This window comes from Scyliorhinus torazame, chromosome 4 (assembly GCF_047496885.1).
Source record: "Scyliorhinus torazame isolate Kashiwa2021f chromosome 4, sScyTor2.1, whole genome shotgun sequence".
NCBI classification, from domain to species: domain Eukaryota; kingdom Metazoa; phylum Chordata; class Chondrichthyes; order Carcharhiniformes; family Scyliorhinidae; genus Scyliorhinus; species Scyliorhinus torazame.
Window position 1 is genome coordinate 351,770,024 of NC_092710.1, and position 21,786 is coordinate 351,791,809.

The 21,786-nt window shown below is 47.0% G+C and overlaps 1 protein-coding gene across 1 annotated transcript; it reads right to left on the reverse strand.

Moving 5' to 3' along the window:
• Positions 1–2,311: 2,311 nt before the first annotated feature.
• Positions 2,312–18,246, reverse strand: cnih4 (cornichon family member 4). Its single transcript, XM_072500297.1, has 4 exons — positions 17,952–18,246; positions 17,349–17,461; positions 15,665–15,805; positions 2,312–2,525 (listed from the first exon to the last, which is right to left on the reverse strand). Exons 2-4 carry the CDS (start codon positions 17,414–17,416, stop codon positions 2,498–2,500), a joined length of 237 nt encoding a protein of 78 aa, XP_072356398.1. The 5' UTR covers positions 17,417–17,461; positions 17,952–18,246; the 3' UTR covers positions 2,312–2,497.
• Positions 18,247–21,786: the final 3,540 nt, after the last annotated feature.

A 21,786-nucleotide genomic window follows, 5' to 3' on the forward strand; every position in this document is an offset into this window, starting at 1 on the left:
GAAGCGCTATTTCCTCTTGTCGGAGGCGTCACAGTTTAACAAGGGGTTGCCCATTGAGTCTGCACCCTACCCAAGCCTCCATCCCACCCCACCTTTTCTTTGGACAGTAACGGAAATTTATCATGGCCAATCCACCTAACCTGCACATCTTTGGACTGTGGGAGGAAACCGGAGCACCCGGAGGGGATGTGCAGACTCCGCACTGACAGTGACGCAGGCGGGAATCGAACCTGGGACCCCGGCGCTGTGAAGCAACTGTGCTAACCACTGTGCTACCGTGCTGCGTGTTTAAGACACAAATGAGATTTTCTTTTGAGGGCCGTGCGTCTTTGAATAAAGTCTCTGCTTCCACCGTCTTTTAAAGAAGCGGTTAATGGATTCTTAATAAGCAAGGAGTTGAATGGTTATTGGGGGTAGGCTGGAATGTGGAGGTAAGATTACAATCAGATCGGCCATGACAGAGGGCAGCGCAGTGGTTCGCACTACTGCTTCATGGTGCCGAGGACCCCGGTTCAATCCTGGCCTCGGGTTTATCCACCAAGCTTGACTACTTAGACCCCCAGCCACACTTCCAAATCTCAGCTTGGAGCCTCTCCTCCACCCCACTTGAGCACTAACCTGCAATACATCTTTCAGGGCCCTGTCCTCACCATTGATTCTTATGGACGCTTCTTAAAACACTTGCTCCAGATTCTTCCTGTACAATGAACACTTGAAGCATGTAGACTGTTGCTACCCAAATGGATCTGCACAATCTTGCCAACAGCCATGAGGCTAATAAACCAATAAGTGTTGTAACCGATGTTGCAAAGGAAGAAATATTCTTTCGAGAGCTCTACCTCCACCCATTGTTTTGTAGAGATTCACTTATCTGTGGCTCATTGCCGAGCTTGGTGCTGAAGTACTTTGTGCCCAGCACTCCCCCGCTGGAGCGAAGAGACACTCTTGATAACAGGTGGTGTGTCTGCTGGACTAAAATGTACAATGTGACAGTTTAACAGATGTTCAAACTAACCACGTCTTAAGTGGCAAAAATTAACCAGATACGATATTGGGCAAGTAAGACCTCGGTCAGCCAGAGATACTTCCTCACTCAACCTCAGGAACTCATTCATTCACCCTGAAGCGCTGACACACTCACTCCCTGAGCCTTTCCAGATGGGACAGCCAAATAGTTCACAGCTCACTGTTGCCATATTGCAAACGTCCAGCAGAGGGCCCCAACCACTGTCTGCCCACCTGACAGACTGTAGCTCGCGCATGGGATTCCTCAGTCACCTGACAGACTGTAGCTCGCGCATGGGATTCCTCAGTCACCTGAGAACTCAGTTTTGCATGGAAACAAGTCATTCTCGACTCCAAGGGACTGCCTATAAAAGAAGATTGCTGAAAATACAGATCTCCAAGCATCTAATCTTGCACTCTCAGGAACACTGGAAGAATACCAATGTAAGGGCAGCACAGTGGTTAGCACTGCTGTCTCACTTTGCCAAGAATCCGGGTTCAATCCCGGCCCCGGGTCATTGTCCGTGTGGAGTTTGCACATCCCCCCCGTGTCTGTGTGGATTTCACCCCCACAACCCAAAGATGTGCAGGGTAGGTGGATTGGCCACGCTAAATTGCCCCTTAATTGGAAAACAAACAATTGGATACTCAATTTTTAAAAATATATATTTTGAATTTTTTTTTAAAAATACCAATGTAACCAAAATAAGGGACAGCCATTCACTGACTCATTCGAGCCAAGCTGCTGGTCTAAATTCAAACAACCCTCAGCAGTTAACTGTCAGTCACTATCAACTGGTATATTCTCCATGACAACACCTCTACCAATCAGCACTGTCTTCTCATACAGTATAAAGTAGTTGTTTTCCCTGGCATTGGTATTCTTGCAAACTGTTCTGATGAGTGTAAGATGAAAAGCTTCAACGTGTCTCTTTTTTTTAGCAATACTATGTTTTCAGACGTCACCGAGGAGAAACATGTAGTTCAAAACAGAGGGACCAGAGTTAATGATGCAGGAGAAGGAAGAGGTGCCACTGTAGTGATTCCCTGGATATAACATAAATAAGATTGGAATCCAGTAAGTGTAGTCCCACCCAGCTGGATGCCTGAAGAGGTGTTGGCTGCCACCCACTTCTGCATGTAAAAGTCAAGTAGAACGATGAGGGGCAGTGTACCACGGTAACAAGCGATGTCATCGCCCTGAATCAAATCCAAACTCGGCCAATTCCAATGAGTAGGCTTGAACTCCAAATAACTTTGATTAGGACCAACGCAAAATCTGATACGAGAAGCTGGCGATCGAAGATTTCCTTTCAAACAGTAACTTTATTGTTTAAAAAATAATCTCAAAACACATTTGAATCATGTCCAAAAAATAAACTGCATGATGCTTCCTTCTCTTGTTACTTGAGAACTTCCAACTGTGCAGAACTGGGGGCGAGCGCCGGTCCATGCCTGTACTTGTACGACCAAGGAGTATCCAGAAACAATGTCAGTCATTTATCAAGGCCAGGATCATACTGTAACAGGAAAACAGTGTCAGATTGTTGGCTATCACAATTCCTTGGAGGGTGTTACAACTCTCCATTACTCCACACACACTATCAGAGTGAATTATAACTCTCTCCATTACTCCACACACACTATCAGACTGTGTTAGAACAAAGAAATGTACAGCACAGGAACAGGCCCTTCGGCCCTCCAAGCCCGTGCCGACCATGCTGCCCGACTAAACTACAATCTTCTACACTTCCTGGGTCCGTATCCTTCTATTCCCATCCTATTCATATATTTGTCAAGATGCCCCTTAAATGTCCCTATCGTCCCTGCTTCCACCACCTCCTCCGGTAGAGAGTTCCAGGCACCCACTACCCTCTGCGTAAAAAACTTGCCTCGTACATCTACTCTAAACCTATGCCCCCTAGTAATTGACCCCTCTACCCTGGGGAAAAGCCTCTGACTATCCACTCTGTCTATGCCCCTCATAATTTTGTATACCTCTATCAGGTCTCCCCTCAACCTCCTTCGTTCCAGTGAGAACAAACCGAGTTTATTCAATCGCTCCTCATAGCTAATGCCCTCCATACCAGGCAACATTCTGGTAAATCTCTTCTGCACCCTCTCTAAAGCCTCCACATCCTTCTGGTAGTGTGGCGACCAGAATTGAACACTATACTCCAAGTGTGGCCTAACTAAGGTTCTATACAGCTGCAACATGACTTGCCAATTCTTATACTCAATGCCCCGGCCAATGAAGGCAAGCATGCCGTATGCCTTCTTGACTACCTTCTCCACCTGTGTTGCCCCTTTCAATGACCTGTGGACCTGTACTCCTAGATCTCTTTGACTTTCAATACTCTTGAGGGTTCTACCATTCACTGTATATTCCCTACCTGCATTAGACCTTCCAAAATGCATTACCTCACATTTTTCCGGATTAAACGCCATCTGCCATCTCTCCGCCCAAGTCTTCAGACAATCTAAATCCTGCTGTATCCTCCGACAGTCCTCATCGCTATCCGCAATTCCACCAACCTTTGTGTCGTCTGCAAACTTACTAATCAGACCAGTTACATTTTCCTCCAAATCATTTATATATACTACAAAGAGCAAAGGTTCCAGCACTGATCCCTGTGGAACACCACTGGTCACAGCCCTCCAATTAGAAAAGCATCCCTCCATTGCTACTCTCTGCCTTCTATGGCCTAGCCAGTTCTGTATCCACCTTGCCAGCTCACCCCTGATCCCGTGTGACTTCACCTTTTGTACTAGTCTACCATGAGGGACCTTGTCAAAGGCCTTACTGAAGTCCATATAGACAACATCTACTGCCCTACCTGCATCAATCATCTTAGTGACCTCCTCGAAAAACTCTATCAAGTTAGTGAGACACGACCTCCCCTTCACAAAACCGTGCTGCCTCTCACTAATACGTCCATTTGCTTCCAAATGTGAGTAGATCCCGTCTCGAAGAATTCTCTCCAGTAATTTCCCTACCACTGAAGTAAGGCTCACCGGCCTGTAGTTCCCGGGATTATCCTTGCTACCCTTCTTAAACAGAGGAACAACATTGTCTATTCTCCAGTCCTCCGGGACATCCCCTGAAGACAGCGAGGATCCAAAGATTTCTGTCAAGGCCTCAGCAATTTCCTCTCCAGCCTCCTTCAGTATTCTGGGGTAGATCCCATCAGGCCCTGGGGACTTATCTACCTTAATATTTTTTAAGACACCCAACACCTCGTCTTTTTGGATCACAATGTGACCCAGGCTATCTACACCCCCTTCTCCAGACTCAACATCTACCAATTCCTTCTCTTTGGTGAATACTGATGCAAAGTATTCATTTAGTACCTCGCCCATTTCCTCTGGCTCCACACATAGATTCCCTTACCTATCCTTCAGTGGGCCAACCCTTTCCCTGGCTACCCTCTTGCTTTTTATGTACGTGTAAAAAGCCTTGGGATTTTCCTTAACCCTATTTGCCAATGACTTTTTGTGACCCCTTCTAGCCCTCCTGACTCCTTGCTTAAGTTCCTTCCTACTTTCCTTATATTCCACGCAGGCTTCGTCTGTTCCCAGCCTTTTAGCCCTGACAAATGCCTCCTTTTTCTTTTTGACGAGGCCTACAATATCACTCGTCATCCAAGGTTCCCGAAACTCTCTCCATTACTCCACACACACTATCAGACTGTTATAACTCTCTCCATTACTCCACACACACTATCAGAGTGAATTATAACTCTCTCCATTACTCCACACACACTATCAGACTGTGTTATAACTCTCTCCGTTACTCCACACACACACTATCAGAGTGAATTATAACTCTCTCCATTACTCCACACACACTATCAGACTGTTATAACACTCTCCATTACTCCACACACACTATCAGACTGTTATAACTCTCTCCATTACTCCACACACACTATCAGACTGTTATAACTCTCTCCATTACTCCACACACACTGTCAGACTGTGTTATAACTCTCTCCATTACTCCACACACACACTATCAGACTGTTATAACTCTCTCCATTACTCCACACACACTATCAGACTGTGTTATAACTCTCTCCATTACTCCACACACACTATCAGACTGTTATAACTCTCTCCATTACTCCACACACACTATCAGAGTGAATTATAACTCTCTCCATTACTCCACACACAGTATCAGACTGTGTTATAACTCTCTCCATTACTCCACACACACTATCAGACTGTTATAACTCTCTCCATTACTCCACACACACTATCAGACTGTTATAACTCTCTCCATTACTCCACACACACTATCAGACTGTGTTATAACTCTCTCCATTACTCCACACACACACTATCAGACTGTTATAACTCTCTCCATTACTCCACACACACTATCAGACTGTGTTATAACTCTCTCCATTACTCCACACACACTATCAGACTGTGTTATAACTCTCTCCGTTACTCCACACACACTGTCAAGACTGTTATAACTCTCTCCATTACTCCACACACACTATCAGAGTGAATTATAACTCTCTCCATTACTCCACACACACTATCAGACTGTTATAACTCTCTCCATTACTCCACACACACTATCAGAGTGAATTATAACTCTCTCCATTACTCCACACACACACTATCAGACTGTTATAACTCTCTCCATTATTCCACACACACTATCAGAGTGAATTATAACTCTCTCCATTACTCCACACACACACTATCAGACTGTGTTATAACTCTCTCCGTTACTCCACACACAGTCAGACTGTTATAACTCTCTCCATTACTCCACACACACTATCAGAGTGAATTATAACTCTCTCCATTACTCCACACACACACTATCAGACTGTTATAACTCTCTCCATTACTCCACACACACTATCAGACTGTTATAATTCTCTCCATTACTCCACACACACTATCAGAGTGAATTATAACTCTCTCCGTTACTCCACACACACTATCAGACTGTTATAACTCTCTCCATTACTCCACACACACTATCAGACTGTTATAACTCTCTCCATTACTCCACACACACACTATCAGACTGTTATAACTCTCTCCATTACTCCACACACTATCAGACTGTTATAACTCTCTCCATTACTCCACACACACACTATCAGACTGTTATAACTCTCTCCATTACTCCACACACTATCAGACTGTTATAACTCTCCCCATTACTCCACACACACTATCAGACTGTTATAACTCTCTCCATTACTCCACACACACACTATCAGACTGTTATAACTCTCCCCATTACTCCACATACACTGTCAGACTGTTATAACTCTCTCCATTACTCCACACACACTATCAGACTGTGTTATAACTCTCTCCGTTACTCCACACACAGTCAGACTGTTATAACTCTCTCCATTACTCCACACACACTATCAGACTGTTATAACTCTCCCCATTACTCCACATACACTGTCAGACTGTTATAACTCTCTCCATTACTCCACACACACTATCAGACTGTGTTATAACTCTCTCCATTACTCCACACACACACTATCAGACTGTTATAACTCTCTCCATTACTCCACACACACTATCAGACTGTTATAACTCTCTCCATTACTCCACACACACTATCAGACTGTTATAACTCTCCCCATTACTCCACATACACTGTCAGACTGTTATAACTCTCTCCGTTACTCCACACACACTATCAGACTGTGTTATAACTCTCTCCGTTACTCCACACACACACTATCAGACTGTTATAACTCTCTCCATTACTCCACACACACTATCAGAGTGAATTATAACTCTCTCCATTACTCCACACACACTATCAGACTGTTATAACTCTCTCCATTACTCCACACACACTATCAGACTGTTATAACTCTCTCCATTACTCCACACACACTATCAGACTGTGTTATAACTCTCTCCATTACTCCACACACACTATCAGACTGTTATAACTCTCTCCATTACTCCACACACACTATCAGACTGTGTTATAACTCTCTCCATTACTCCACACACACTATCAGAGTGAATTATAACTCTCTCCATTACTCCACACACACACTATCAGACTGTTATAACTCTCTCCATTACTCCACACACACTGTCAGACTGTTATAACTCTCTCCATTACTCCACACACACTATCAGACTGTTATAACTCTCTCCATTACTCCACACACACACTATCAGACTGTTATAACTCTCTCCATTACTCCACACACTATCAGACTGTTATAACTCTCTCCATTACTCCACACACACACTATCAGACTGTTATAACTCTCTCCATTACTCCACACACTATCAGACTGTTATAACTCTCCCCATTACTCCACACACACTATCAGACTGTTATAACTCTCTCCATTACTCCACACACACACTATCAGACTGTTATAACTCTCCCCATTACTCCACATACACTGTCAGACTGTTATAACTCTCTCCATTACTCCACACACACTATCAGACTGTGTTATAACTCTCTCCGTTACTCCACACACAGTCAGACTGTTATAACTCTCTCCATTACTCCACACACACTATCAGACTGTTATAACTCTCCCCATTACTCCACATACACTGTCAGACTGTTATAACTCTCTCCATTACTCCACACACACTATCAGACTGTGTTATAACTCTCTCCATTACTCCACACACACACTATCAGACTGTTATAACTCTCTCCATTACTCCACACACACTATCAGACTGTTATAACTCTCTCCATTACTCCACACACACTATCAGACTGTTATAACTCTCCCCATTACTCCACATACACTGTCAGACTGTTATAACTCTCTCCGTTACTCCACACACACTATCAGACTGTGTTATAACTCTCTCCGTTACTCCACACACACACTATCAGACTGTTATAACTCTCTCCATTACTCCACACACACTATCAGAGTGAATTATAACTCTCTCCATTACTCCACACACACTATCAGACTGTTATAACTCTCTCCATTACTCCACACACACTATCAGACTGTTATAACTCTCTCCATTACTCCACACACACTATCAGACTGTGTTATAACTCTCTCCATTACTCCACACACACTATCAGACTGTTATAACTCTCTCCATTACTCCACACACACTATCAGACTGTGTTATAACTCTCTCCATTACTCCACACACACTATCAGAGTGAATTATAACTCTCTCCATTACTCCACACACACACTATCAGACTGTTATAACTCTCTCCATTACTCCACACACACTGTCAGACTGTTATAACTCTCTCCATTACTCCACACACACTATCAGAGTGAATTATAACTCTCTCCATTACTCCACACACACACTATCAGACTGTGTTATAACTCTCTCCATTACTCCACACACACTGTCAGACTGTTATAACTCTCTCCATTACTCCACACACACTGTCAGACTGTTATAACTCTCTCCATTACTCCACACACATATCAGACTGTGTTATAACTCTCTCCGTTACTCCACACACAGTCAGACTGTTATAACTCTCTCCATTACTCCACACACACTATCAGAGTGAATTATAACTCTCTCCGTTACTCCACACACACTATCAGACTGTTATAACTCTCTCCATTACTCCACACACACACTATCAGACTGTGTTATAACTCTCTCCATTACTCCACACACACTATCAGACTGTTATAACTCTCTCCATTACTCCACACACACACTATCAGACTGTTATAACTCTCTCCATTACTCCACACACACTATCAGACTGTTATAACTCTCCCCATTACTCCACATACACTGTCAGACTGTTATAACTCTCTCCATTACTCCACACACACTATCAGACTGTTATAACTCTCCCCATTACTCCACACACACTATCAGACTGTTATAACTCTCTCCATTACTCCACACACACACTATCAGACTGTTATAACTCTCCCCATTACTCCACATACACTGTCAGACTGTTATAACTCTCTCCATTACTCCACACACACTATCAGACTGTGTTATAACTCTCTCCGTTACTCCACACACAGTCAGACTGTTATAACTCTCTCCATTACTCCACACACACTATCAGACTGTTATAACTCTCCCCATTACTCCACATACACTGTCAGACTGTTATAACTCTCTCCATTACTCCACACACACTATCAGACTGTGTTATAACTCTCTCCGTTACTCCACACACAGTCAGAATGTTATAACTCTCTCCATTACTCCACACACACTATCAGAGTGAATTATAACTCTCTCCATTACTCCACACACACACTATCAGACTGTTATAACTCTCTCCATTGCTCCACACACACTATCAGACTGTTATAACTCTCCCCATTACTCCACATACACTGTCAGACTGTTATAACTCTCTCCATTACTCCACACACACTTTCAGACTGTGTTATAACTCTCTCCGTTACTCCACACACACACTATCAGACTGTTATAACTCTCTCCATTACTCCACACACACTATCAGAGTGAATTATAACTCTCTCCATTACTCCACACACACTATCAGACTGTTATAACTCTCTCCATTACTCCACACACACTATCAGACTGTTATAACTCTCTCCATTACTCCACACACACACTATCAGAGTGAATTATAACTCTCTCCATTACTCCACACACACACTATCAGACTGTTATAACTCTCTCCATTACTCCACACACACTATCAGACTGTTATAACTCTCTCCATTACTCCACACACACTATCAGACTGTGTTATAACTCTCTCCGTTACTCCACACACAGTCAGACTGTTATAACTCTCTCCATTACTCCACACACACTATCAGAGTGAATTATAACTCTCTCCATTACTCCACACACACACTATCAGACTGTGTTATAACTCTCTCCATTACTCCACACACACTGTCAGACTGTTATAACTCTCTCCATTACTCCACACACACTGTCAGACTGTTATAACTCTCTCCATTACTCCACACACACTATCAGACTGTGTTATAACTCTCTCCGTTACTCCACACACAGTCAGACTGTTATAACTCTCTCCATTACTCCACACACACTATCAGAGTGAATTATAACTCTCTCCATTACTCCACACACACACTATCAGACTGTTATAACTCTCTCCATTACTCCACACACACTGTCAGACTGTTATAACTCTCTCCATTACTCCACACACACTATCAGAGTGAATTATAACTCTCTCCATTACTCCACACACACTATCAGAGTGAATTATAACTCTCTCCATTACTCCACACACACACTATCAGACTGTTATAACTCTCCCCATTACTCCACATACACTGTCAGACTGTTATAACTCTCTCCATTACTCCACACACACTATCAGACTGTGTTATAACTCTCTCCGTTACTCCACACACACTGTCAGACTGTTATAACTCTCTCCATTACTCCACACACACTGTCAGACTGTTATAACTCTCTCCATTACTCCACACACACTATCAGACTGTGTTATAACTCTCTCCGTTACTCCACACACAGTCAGACTGTTATAACTCTCTCCATTACTCCACACACACTATCAGAGTGAATTATAACTCTCTCCATTACTCCACACACACACTATCAGACTGTTATAACTCTCTCCATTACTCCACACACACTGTCAGACTGTTATAACTCTCTCCATTACTCCACACACACTATCAGAGTGAATTATAACTCTCTCCATTACTCCACACACACTATCAGAGTGAATTATAACTCTCTCCATTACTCCACACACACACTATCAGACTGTTATAACTCTCCCCATTACTCCACATACACTGTCAGACTGTTATAACTCTCTCCATTACTCCACACACACTATCAGACTGTGTTATAACTCTCTCCGTTACTCCACACACAGTCAGACTGTTATAACTCTCTCCATTACTCCACACACACTATCAGACTGTTATAACTCTCCCCATTACTCCACATACACTGTCAGACTGTTATAACTCTCTCCATTACTCCACACACACTATCAGACTGTGTTATAACTCTCTCCGTTACTCCACACACAGTCAGACTGTTATAACTCTCTCCATTACTCCACACACACTATCAGAGTGAATTATAACTCTCTCCATTACTCCACACACACACTATCAGACTGTTATAACTCTCTCCATTACTCCACACACACTATCAGACTGTTATAACTCTCCCCATTACTCCACATACACTGTCAGACTGTTATAACTCTCTCCATTACTCCACACACACTATCAGACTGTGTTATAACTCTCTCCGTTACTCCACACACACACTATCAGACTGTTATAACTCTCTCCATTACTCCACACACACTATCAGAGTGAATTATAACTCTCTCCATTACTCCACACACACTATCAGACTGTTATAACTCTCTCCATTACTCCACACACACTATCAGAGTGAATTATAACTCTCTCCATTACTCCACACACACACTATCAGACTGTTATAACTCTCTCCATTACTCCACACACACTGTCAGACTGTTATAACTCTCTCCATTACTCCACACACACTATCAGAGTGAATTATAACTCTCTCCATTACTCCACACACACACTATCAGACTGTGTTATAACTCTCTCCATTACTCCACACACACTGTCAGACTGTTATAACTCTCTCCATTACTCCACACACACTGTCAGGCTGTTATAACTCTCTCCATTACTCCACACACACTATCAGACTGTGTTATAACTCTCTCCGTTACTCCACACACAGTCAGACTGTTATAACTCTCTCCATTACTCCACACACACTATCAGAGTGAATTATAACTCTCTCCATTACTCCACACACACACTATCAGACTGTTATAACTCTCTCCATTACTCCACACACACTGTCAGACTGTTATAACTCTCTCCATTACTCCACACACACTATCAGAGTGAATTATAACTCTCTCCATTACTCCACACACACACTATCAGACTGTTATAACTCTCTCCATTACTCCACACACACTGTCAGACTGTTATAACTCTCTCCATTACTCCACACACACTATCAGAGTGAATTATAACTCTCTCCATTACTCCACACACACTATCAGAGTGAATTATAACTCTCTCCATTACTCCACACACACACTATCAGACTGTTATAACTCTCCCCATTACTCCACATACACTGTCAGACTGTTATAACTCTCTCCATTACTCCACACACACTATCAGACTGTGTTATAACTCTCTCCGTTACTCCACACACAGTCAGACTGTTATAACTCTCTCCATTACTCCACACACACTATCAGAGTGAATTATAACTCTCTCCATTACTCCACACACACTGTCAGACTGTTATAACTCTCTCCGTTACTCCACACACAGTCAGACTGTTATAACTCTCTCCATTACTCCACACACACTATCAGAGTGAATTATAACTCTCTCCATTACTCCACACACACTATCAGAGTGAATTATAACTCTCTCCATTACTCCACACACACTGTCAGACTGTTATAACTCTCTCCGTTACTCCACACACAGTCAGGCTGTTATAACTCTCTCCATTACTCCACACACACTATCAGAGTGAATTATAACTCTCTCCATTACTCCACACACACTATCAGAGTGAATTATAACTCTCTCCATTACTCCACACACACTATCAGAGTGAATTATAACTCTCTCCATTACTGCACCCATAGGAACATAGGAATTAGGATAAATTGGCAATCCAGCCCTTCGAGCCTGCTCTCTCCTGTTCTCAAACCCGCCCCCTACCTGTCCCCCATGTCCTTTAACCTGTTTTTCATCAGAAACCATTTAATGATCCAGATTCCACTGCACTATGGGGCAGCGATTTCCACAAATTCACCACCCTCTGCGAGAAGTAGTTCCTCCTCATCTCAGTTCTAAATCTACCGCCTCTCAACCTTTATCTGTGACCTCTCATTCTAGTTTGCCCCAGAAGAGGAAACATTTGGTCTCTGTTTACTTTTCAATTCCTTGTGGTATTTTATATACCGCGATCAGATCCTTTCTCATCTTTCTAAACTCCAGCGAGTATGAGTCCAAACTGTTTAATCTCTCCTCATATATCAACCCTTTCATCCCCGGAATCAATAATAATAATCGCTTATTGTCACAAGTAGGCTTCAATGAAGTTCCTGAGGACAGCCCCTAGTCGCCACATTCCGGCACCTGTTCGGGGAGGCTGGTATGGGAATTGAACCCACGCTGCTGGTCTTGTTCTGCATTACAAGCCAGCTGTTTAGCCCACTGTGCTAAACCAGCCACTATCAATCTGGTGAACCTCCTCTGAACTGCCTCCATTGCCACCACATCCTTTCTCAAATAAGGAGGCCAAAACTGGACACAATACTCCAGATGTGGTCTCACCAACACCCTATACAATTGCAACAACACTTCTCTACTTTTATACTCCAGTCCTTTTGCAATAAACGCTGACATTCCATTTGCCTTTCAAATTACTTGCTGTACCTGCTTTCTGCGATTCATGAACAAAGACACCCAGATCTCTCTGCCCAGACACATTCTGAATCTGCTTTCCATTTAGGTAATAATTTGCCTTTCTATTTGTTCGGCCAAAATGGATAACCTCACACTTATCTACATTAAACTCCATCTGCCAAACTTTGGCCCAATCTCCTAGCCTATCGATATCCGCCTGTAAAATCTGTATCTCCTCTTCACTGCCTGCTTTCCCACCTATTTTAGTATTCTCCGCAAATTATGCTATGTTACACTCTGTCCCGGTTTGCAGAGCATTTATATAGATTGTGAAGAGTTGAGGTCCGAGGACTGACCCCTGTGGCACCCCGCTAGTTACAGTTCATCAGTCAGAGAGGGACCCATTTACCCCGACCCTCTGCTTTCTGTCAGTCAGCCAATCCTCAATCCAATCTAGCACTCTACCCCCAATCCCCTGTGATCTCTCGTTATGGATCAGTCTTTTATGTGGCACCTTGTCAAATGCCTTCTAGAAGTCTAGATATACTACGTCCACAGGTTCCCCATTATCCACCTTGCTGGTTAAATCCTCAAAGAACTCGAGCAAGTTTGTCAAGCTTGACTTATCGCTCAGAAAAGCATGCTGACACTGGTGGATTGAGCTTTGACTTTCCAAATATTCAGTCATCTCCTCCTTAATGATTGATTCCAGCAACTTCTCCACCACAGAGGTTAAGCTAACCAGTCTATAGTTTCCTACTTTTTTCCTCTCTCCCTTTTTGAATAGGGGAGTTACATTAGTGTGTTCCCAATCCACCGGGACCCAAAATCCAGGGAATTCGGAAATATCATAACTAATGCATCCACTATCTCTGCTGTCACCTCCCTGGTTTTAAAATGTATTTTATTCCAAACATATTCAAAGTAGAAAAACATAAATACATTCCCCACACCTCACAGGCCGTGCAGGTTTCTCCCCTTCCCCTGCCTCGATGAACAATTCCTCAAACATGGTCATGAACAGTCCTCATCATGTCTCAAAGCGCTCCGCCCATCCCCTCAATTCAAACTTGATCTTCTCCAGCTGGAGAAAGTTGTACAGGTTCCCCGAGCCAGGCCGCCACCTCGGGCACCGTTATCACCGCCAATCAGCAGAATCCTTCACCGGGTAACAAGAGAGGTGAAGGCCGCAACGTCAGCCCATCTCCCCTCCATCAGCTCCGGCATTTCCCATACCCCAAAAATCACCACCATGGTGTCTGGCCCGGCCTCTACCCCCATAATCACTGGCAGCGTCCCCCTCCCAGTATCTCTCCAACTTCTCACAGCCCCAGAACATAACCGCGTGATTAGCTGGTCCTCGCCCACACTGCTCACACTCGCCTGCCACTCCCTGGAAGAACCCACTCAGCCTCGCCTGAGTCATGTGCATCCTGTGCACCACCTTAAACTGTATCAAACTCATCTTCATGCACGAGGGGGTTAAATTCACCGTGCGCAGCGCCTCACTCCACACTCCCCACCTATTCCCCACCCCCCCCAGCTCCACCATCCATTTCCCCTTAATCCTCACCACCTGCGCCCCCGCTTGCTCCCCCAACCACACATATATATCTCCAATCCTACCCTCCCCTTCCACATGCGGGAGCAGCAACCGCTCCAACAGGAAATACTCCAACAGCTTGGGAAAGCCTCTCCATTCCTTCCACGCAAAGTCCCTCACTTGCATCTACTTGAACTCGCTTCCCTTCGCCAGCTCCACCCTCTCCCGCAGCTCTGCCAGACTTACAAACCTCTCCTCCAGGTATAGATCCCTCGCCCGCACCAGTTCCACCTCCCTCCACTTCCTAGGCATTCCATCCGTCTCCCCCCAGCTTAAACCCATGGTTCCCACGCAGCGGTATCAGCCTGCTGCCCCCTCCCTTAATACCCTAGGGTGCAGTCCATCAGATCCCGGAGACTTATCTGCTTTTAATCAGTTTATTCAATATCATCTCCCAAGTGATATTAATTGTGCCACGTTCGTCCGCATTAACTGTAGTTTTTGGAAATTTATTATCCTCTACCGTGAAGGCAGAGGCAAAATATTGGTTCAGTGCCTCTGCCGTCTCTGTGTTCCCCATGATTACCTCGCCAGTATCGTCTTCTAAAGGGCCAACATTTACTTTCGAGCACACACACACATTATCAGAGTGTTGTAGATCTGCTCTGGGTGATGAGACTCTCACCTGTACAGATAAATGAAGAAGCACAATAGGTGGAATCCTAGTTTGATCATTGCCTCCTTCATGTGAGTTTTCAGCTGTCCACGATTATGAATCTCAGTCGGGTCAAAGACTCCCACATTACCGCACGGCACTGCCACGTACCTAGCACAGATTATGGGATAACAGTCAGCACAAGTGTGACAACCATCTCAACAATAGTTTGGAAACCTGCGTCTTCACCCCACAAAAAACATGATTGGTCCCACACTCGTGTTGTATTCCTCCATCTCAATGGGAGGCACCACATTCACTGCTCTCACAGTCTAGTCGTCACCTCAAAGTTACTCACTATTGACTTTACAATTTGTTATTGAAGCATTTTACATTGGCCCAATCAGGAGATCGACACAGGGATTGTCGGCTTTCACAATGTTGCTGTCCTCCCTCAGTACTGACCCTCTGACAGTGCGGCACTCCCTCAGTACTGACCCTCTGACAGTGCAGCAATCCCTCAGTACTGACCCTCTGACAGTGCAGCACTCCCTCAGTACTGACCCTCTGACAGTGCAGCAATCCCTCAGTACTGACCCTCTGACAGTGCAGCACTCCCACGGTACTGACCCTCTGACAGTGCAGCACTCCCTCAGTACTGACCCTCTGACAGTGCAGCACTCCCTCAGTACTGACCCTCTGACAGTGCGGCACTGACCATCTGACAGTGCGGCACTCCCTCAGTACTGACCCTCTGACAGTGCAGCACTCCCTCAGTGCTGACCCTCTGACAGTGCGGCACTCCCTCAGTACTGACCCTCTGACAGTGCAGCACTCCCTCAGTACTGACCCTCTGACAGTGCAGCACTCCCTCAGTACTGGCCCTCTGACAGTGCGGCACTCCCTCAGTACTGACCCTCTGACAGTGCAGCACTCCCTCAGTACTGACCCTCTGACAGTGCGGCACTCCCTCAGTACGGACCCTCTGACAGTGCAGCACTCCCTCAGTACTGACCCTCTGACAGTGCAGCACTCCCTCAGTACTGGCCCTCTGACAGTGCGGCACTCCCTCAGTACTGACCCTCTGACAGTGGATCACTCCCTCAGTACTGACCCTCTGACAGTGCAGCACTCCCTCAGTACTGACCCTCTGACAGTGCAGCACTCCCTCAGTACTGGCCCTCTGACAGTGCGGCACTCCCTCAGTACTGACCCTCTGACAGTGCAGCACTCCCTCAGTACTGACCCTCTGACAGTGCGGCACTCCCTCAGTACGGACCCTCTGACAGTGCAGCACTCCCTCAGTACTGACCCTCTGACAGTGCAGCACTCCCTCAGTACTGGCCCTCTGACAGTGCGGCACTCCCTCAGTACTGACCCTCTGACAGTGGATCACTCCCTCAGTACTGACCCTCTGACAGTGCAGCACTCTGTCAGTACTGACCCTCTGACAGTGCAGCACTCCCTCAGTACTGACCCTCTGACAGTGCAGCACTCCCTCAGTACTGACCCTCTGACACTGCAGCACTCCCTCAGTACTGACCCTCTGACAGTGCGGCACTCCCTCAGTACTGACCCTCTGACAGTGCGGCACGCCCTCAGTACTGACCCTCTGACAGTGCAGCACTCCCTCAGTACTGACCCTCTGACAGTGCGGCACTCCCTCAGTACTAAACTGAAGCGTACTACAGCTGAATGATGAAGATTGACAAACCTGTACAGATTCCACGCTGCTATTGGTAGATTAAGCAGGAATATAAACCAATGCATGGAGACGATCATGAGCGTGGTGACAATGCCCAGAGCCACCAGCTCAGGGAGTATCCACTGCAAAAGAAAGTAGAAAGTAACAGAATTGTCTCCATAAACCACGAAGCTGATCCCTATAAACCAACAGAGCTGTCCCCATAAATCAGAGAAATCTCCATCTAGCAATGAGCTTGAAGCTGGGCATTGGGAGTGGGATATATCCGAGCGTCTGCTCTGCCCGTTAACTTGTCTCTCGACACTCTCAGCATCCGCTTCGAGGCCTGAGTGGTATCCAGTGTCCGGACAGGAGACTCCTAACCAGGACAGGTTGCAGAGGAAGCAGCCACACGCTCTTTGGGCAGGAACAGTGCCTCTGAGGGCGCTGCATTGCTGTACCACCACTACAGGAGGGAGGGAGGCAAGGAAGACACGGACCTTCCCTCGGCTCCTAGTTCCAATACCCAACGGCAAAATATCCTTACAGCATCTGAATGCTTCTAGTGGTCGGTTAATTTTACAGCAGATGGAACCGCCCCACAATACAGACATCTTCTCGAGGAAGAATTACCTTGTTCAGCTTTGAACAACATGCTCGAGCGTTTATATAATCACATTCTAAATCTGACAGCGTTATAATCTTTACACAGGTTAAGGAAATCTCTCGATACCTCTGGCTCTCACTCTCTCCTTTTCCTAGTTTTCCCTCAATCTTTCCGTCTCGCCCGTTTGTTTGGTGTTGTCAGCTTGTCTCCGGATCCCTGTGGGAATACCGAAGAGGCTGCCAGGAGATATCGGCAGGTTCAGTGAGTGGGTAGGCGGTGTAGAATTTCGGGAGATGTCTAAAGATTCTCTTTGGTTTTCAGAATAGGAAAGCACCAGTGTCCGGACAGGAGACTCCTAACCAGGACAGGTTGCAGAGGAAGCAGCCACACGCTCTCTGGACAGGAACAGTGCCTCTGAGGGTGCTGCATTGCTGTACCACCACTACAGGAGGGAGGGAGGCAAGGAAGACACGGGGGGGGGGGGGGGGGGTAGGGGGGGGGGGGGGGGGGGGAAAGAGGGGAGAAATTTGTAAGTGTTGATGTTCAGAGAGACTTGGGTGCGTGTCTACAGGGAATACAGAAAGATAGTGTGCAGATGCAGCAAGCAATGGAACATGGACATAAACAAAATCTTGCTGCAGTTGTACAGGGGATTGCCGAGGTTCTATCTGGAACAGTGTGAAGTTCCGGTCTTCATATTTAACAAAGGACATATTGATTGGATTGGATTTGTTTATTGTCACGGGTACCGAGGTACAGTTGAAAGTATTTTTCTGCGAGCAGCTCAACAGATCATTTAGTACATGGAAATAAAATAAAAAGAAATACTTAAAAGGGCAACACAAGGTTGGGTGAGCTGATACATCAAAGGTTCACTCGATTGGTCCCTGGGATGAGGGCGTTGTCTGGTGATGAGACGCTGAGGAAACTGGGCTGTGAGCTCAGAGAATAAAGGGATTGGGGACACGGCAGGGAATGAAGGGATTGGGGACACGGCAGGGAATGAAGGGATTGTGGACACGGCAGGGAATGAAGGGATTGGGAACACGGCAGGGAATGAAGGGATTGTGGACACGGCAGGGAATGAAGGGATTGGGGAGACGGCAGGGAATAAAGGGATTGGGGACACGGCAGGGAATGAAGGGATTGGGGACACGGCAGGGAATGAAGGGATTGGGGACACGGCAGGGAATGAAGGGATTGGGGACCCGGCAGGGAATGAAGGGATTGGGGACACGGCAGGGAATGAAGGGATTGGGGACACGGCAGGGAATGAAGGGATTGGGGACACGGCAGGGAATGAAGGGATTGGGGACACGGCAGGGAATGAAGGGATTGGGAACACGGCAGGGAATGAAGGATTGTGGACACGGCAGGGAATGAAGGGATTGGGGAGACGGCAGGGAATGAAGGGATTGGGGACACGGCAGGGAATGAAGGGATTGGGAACACGGCAGGGAATGAAGGATGGGGACACGGCAGGAATGAAGGGATTGGGGACACGGCAGGGAATGAAGGGATTGGGACACGGCAGGGAATGAAGGGATTGGGGACCCGGCAGGAATGAAGGGATTGGGACACGGCAGGGAATGAAGGGATTGGGGACACGGCAGGAATGAAGGATTGGGGACCCGGCAGGGAATGAAGGGATTGGGGACAAGGCAGGGAATGAAGGGATTGGGGAGCAGGCAGGGAATGAAGGGATTGGGGACACGGCAGGGAATGAAGGATTGGGGACACGGCAGGGAATGAAGGGATTGGGGACACGGCAGGGAATGAAGGGATTGGGGACCCGGCAGGGAATGAGGGATTGGGGACACGGCAGGGAATGAAGGGATTGGGACACGGCAGGGAATGAAGGGATTGGGGACACGGCAGGGAATGAAGGGACTGGGAGCAGGCAGGGAATGAAGGGATTGGGGACACGGCAGGGAATGAAGGATTGGGGACACGGCAGGGAATGAAGGGATTGGGGAGCAGGCAGGGAATGAAGGGATTGGGGAGCAGACAGGGAATGAAGGGATTGTGGACAAGGCAGGGAATGAAGGGATTGTGGACAAGGCAGGGAATGAAGGGATTGGGGAGCAGGCAGGGAATGAAGGGATTGGGGAGACGGCAGGGAATGAAGGGATTGGGGAGCAGGCAGGGAATGAAGGGATTGGGGACACGGCAGGGAATGAAGGGACTGGGGAGCAGGCAGGGAATGAAGGGATTGGGGAGCAGGCAGGAATGAAGGGATTGGGGAGACGGCAGGGAATGAAGGGACTGGGGAGCAGGCAGGGAATGAAGGGATTGGGGAGCAGGCAGGGAATGAAGGGATTGGGGAGCAGGCAGGGAATGAAGGGATTGGGGACACGGCAGGGAATGAAGGGATTGGGGACACGGCAGGAATGAAGGGATTGGGGACAAGGCAGGGAATGAAGGGATTGGGGGACACGGCAGGGAATGAAGGGATTGGGGACACGGCAGGGAATGAAGGGATTGGGGACACGGCAGGGAATGAAGGGATTGGGGAGCAGGCAGGGAATGAAGGGACTGGGGACACGGCAGGGAATGATGGGATTGGGGACACGGCAGGGAATGAAGGGACTAGGGAGCAGGCAGGGAATGAAGGGATTGGGAGCAGGCAGGGAATGAAGGGATTGGGGACAGGGCAGGGAATGAAGGGATTGGGGACACGGCAGGGAATGAAGGGATTGGGGACACGGCAGGGAATGAAGGGATTGGGGAGCAGGCAGGGAATGAAGGGACTGGGGACACTGCAGGGAATGAGGGATTGGGGAGCAGGCAGGGAATGAAGGGATTGGGAACAAGGCAGGGAATGAAGGGATTGGGGAGACGGCAGGGAATGAAGGGATTGGGAGACGGCAGGGAATGAAGGGATTAGGGAGCAGGCAGGGAATGAAGGGACTGGGGAGCAGGCAGAGAATGAAGGGACTGGGAGCAGGCAGGAATGAAGGGATTGGGGAGCAGGCAGGAATGAAGGGATTGGGAGCAGGCAGGGAATGAAGGGATTGGGGAGCAGGCAGGGAATGAAGGGATTGGGGAGCAGGCAGGGAATGAAGGGTTTGGGGACACGGCAGGGAATGAAGGGACTGGGGAGCAGGCAGGGAATGAAGGGATTGGGGAGCAGGCAGGGAATGAAGGATGGGAGCAGGCAGGAATGAAGGGATTGGGGAGCAGGCAGGGAATGAAGGGATTGGGAGCAGGCCAGGGAATGAGGGACTGGGGAGCAGCAGGGAATGAAGGAATTGGAGAGCAGGCAGGGAATGAAGGGATTGGGGAGCAGGCAGGGAATGAAGGGATTGGGGAGCAGGCAGGGAATGAAGGGATTGGGGACACGGCAGGGAATGAAGGGATTGGGGACACGGCAGGGAATGTAGGGATTGGGGAGCATGCAGGGAATGAAGGGATTGGGAGCAGGCAGGGAATGAAGGGATTGGGGAGCAGGCAGGGAATGAAGGGATTGGGTAGACGGCAGGGAATGAGGGATTGGGGACACGGCAGGGAATGAAGGGATTGGGGACACGGCAGGGAATGAAGGGATTGGGGACACGGCAGGGAATGAAGGGATTGGGAACAAGGCAGGGAATGAAGGGATGGGGACATGGCAGGGAATGAAGGGATTGGGAAGCAGGCAGGGAATGAAGGATTGGGGGAGCAGGCAGGGAATGAAGGGATTGGCGACAAGGCAGGGAATGAAGGGATTGTGACAAGGCAGGGAATGAAGGGATTGGGGAGCAGGCAGGGAATGAAGGGATTGGGGAGTAGGCAGGGAATGAAGGGATTGGGACAAGGCAGGGAATGAAGGGATTGTTATGGGGGACTTTAATTTTCCAAATATTGACTGGAAACTCTATA

Excerpts from the sequence above, each read along its gene's own strand:
- cnih4 (XM_072500297.1), bottom strand. The coding sequence starts at position 17,416 with ATGATCGTCTCCATGCATTGGTTTATATTCCTGCTTAATCTACCAATA. Across the intron at positions 15,806-17,348 it reads GCAGCGTGGAATCTGTACAG|GTACGTGGCAGTGCCGTGCG; the intron begins GTTTGTCAATCT and ends AATCTGTGCTAG. Across the intron at positions 2,526-15,664 it reads TTCTTCATTTATCTGTACAG|TATGATCCTGGCCTTGATAA; the intron begins GTGAGAGTCTCA and ends TTCCTGTTACAG.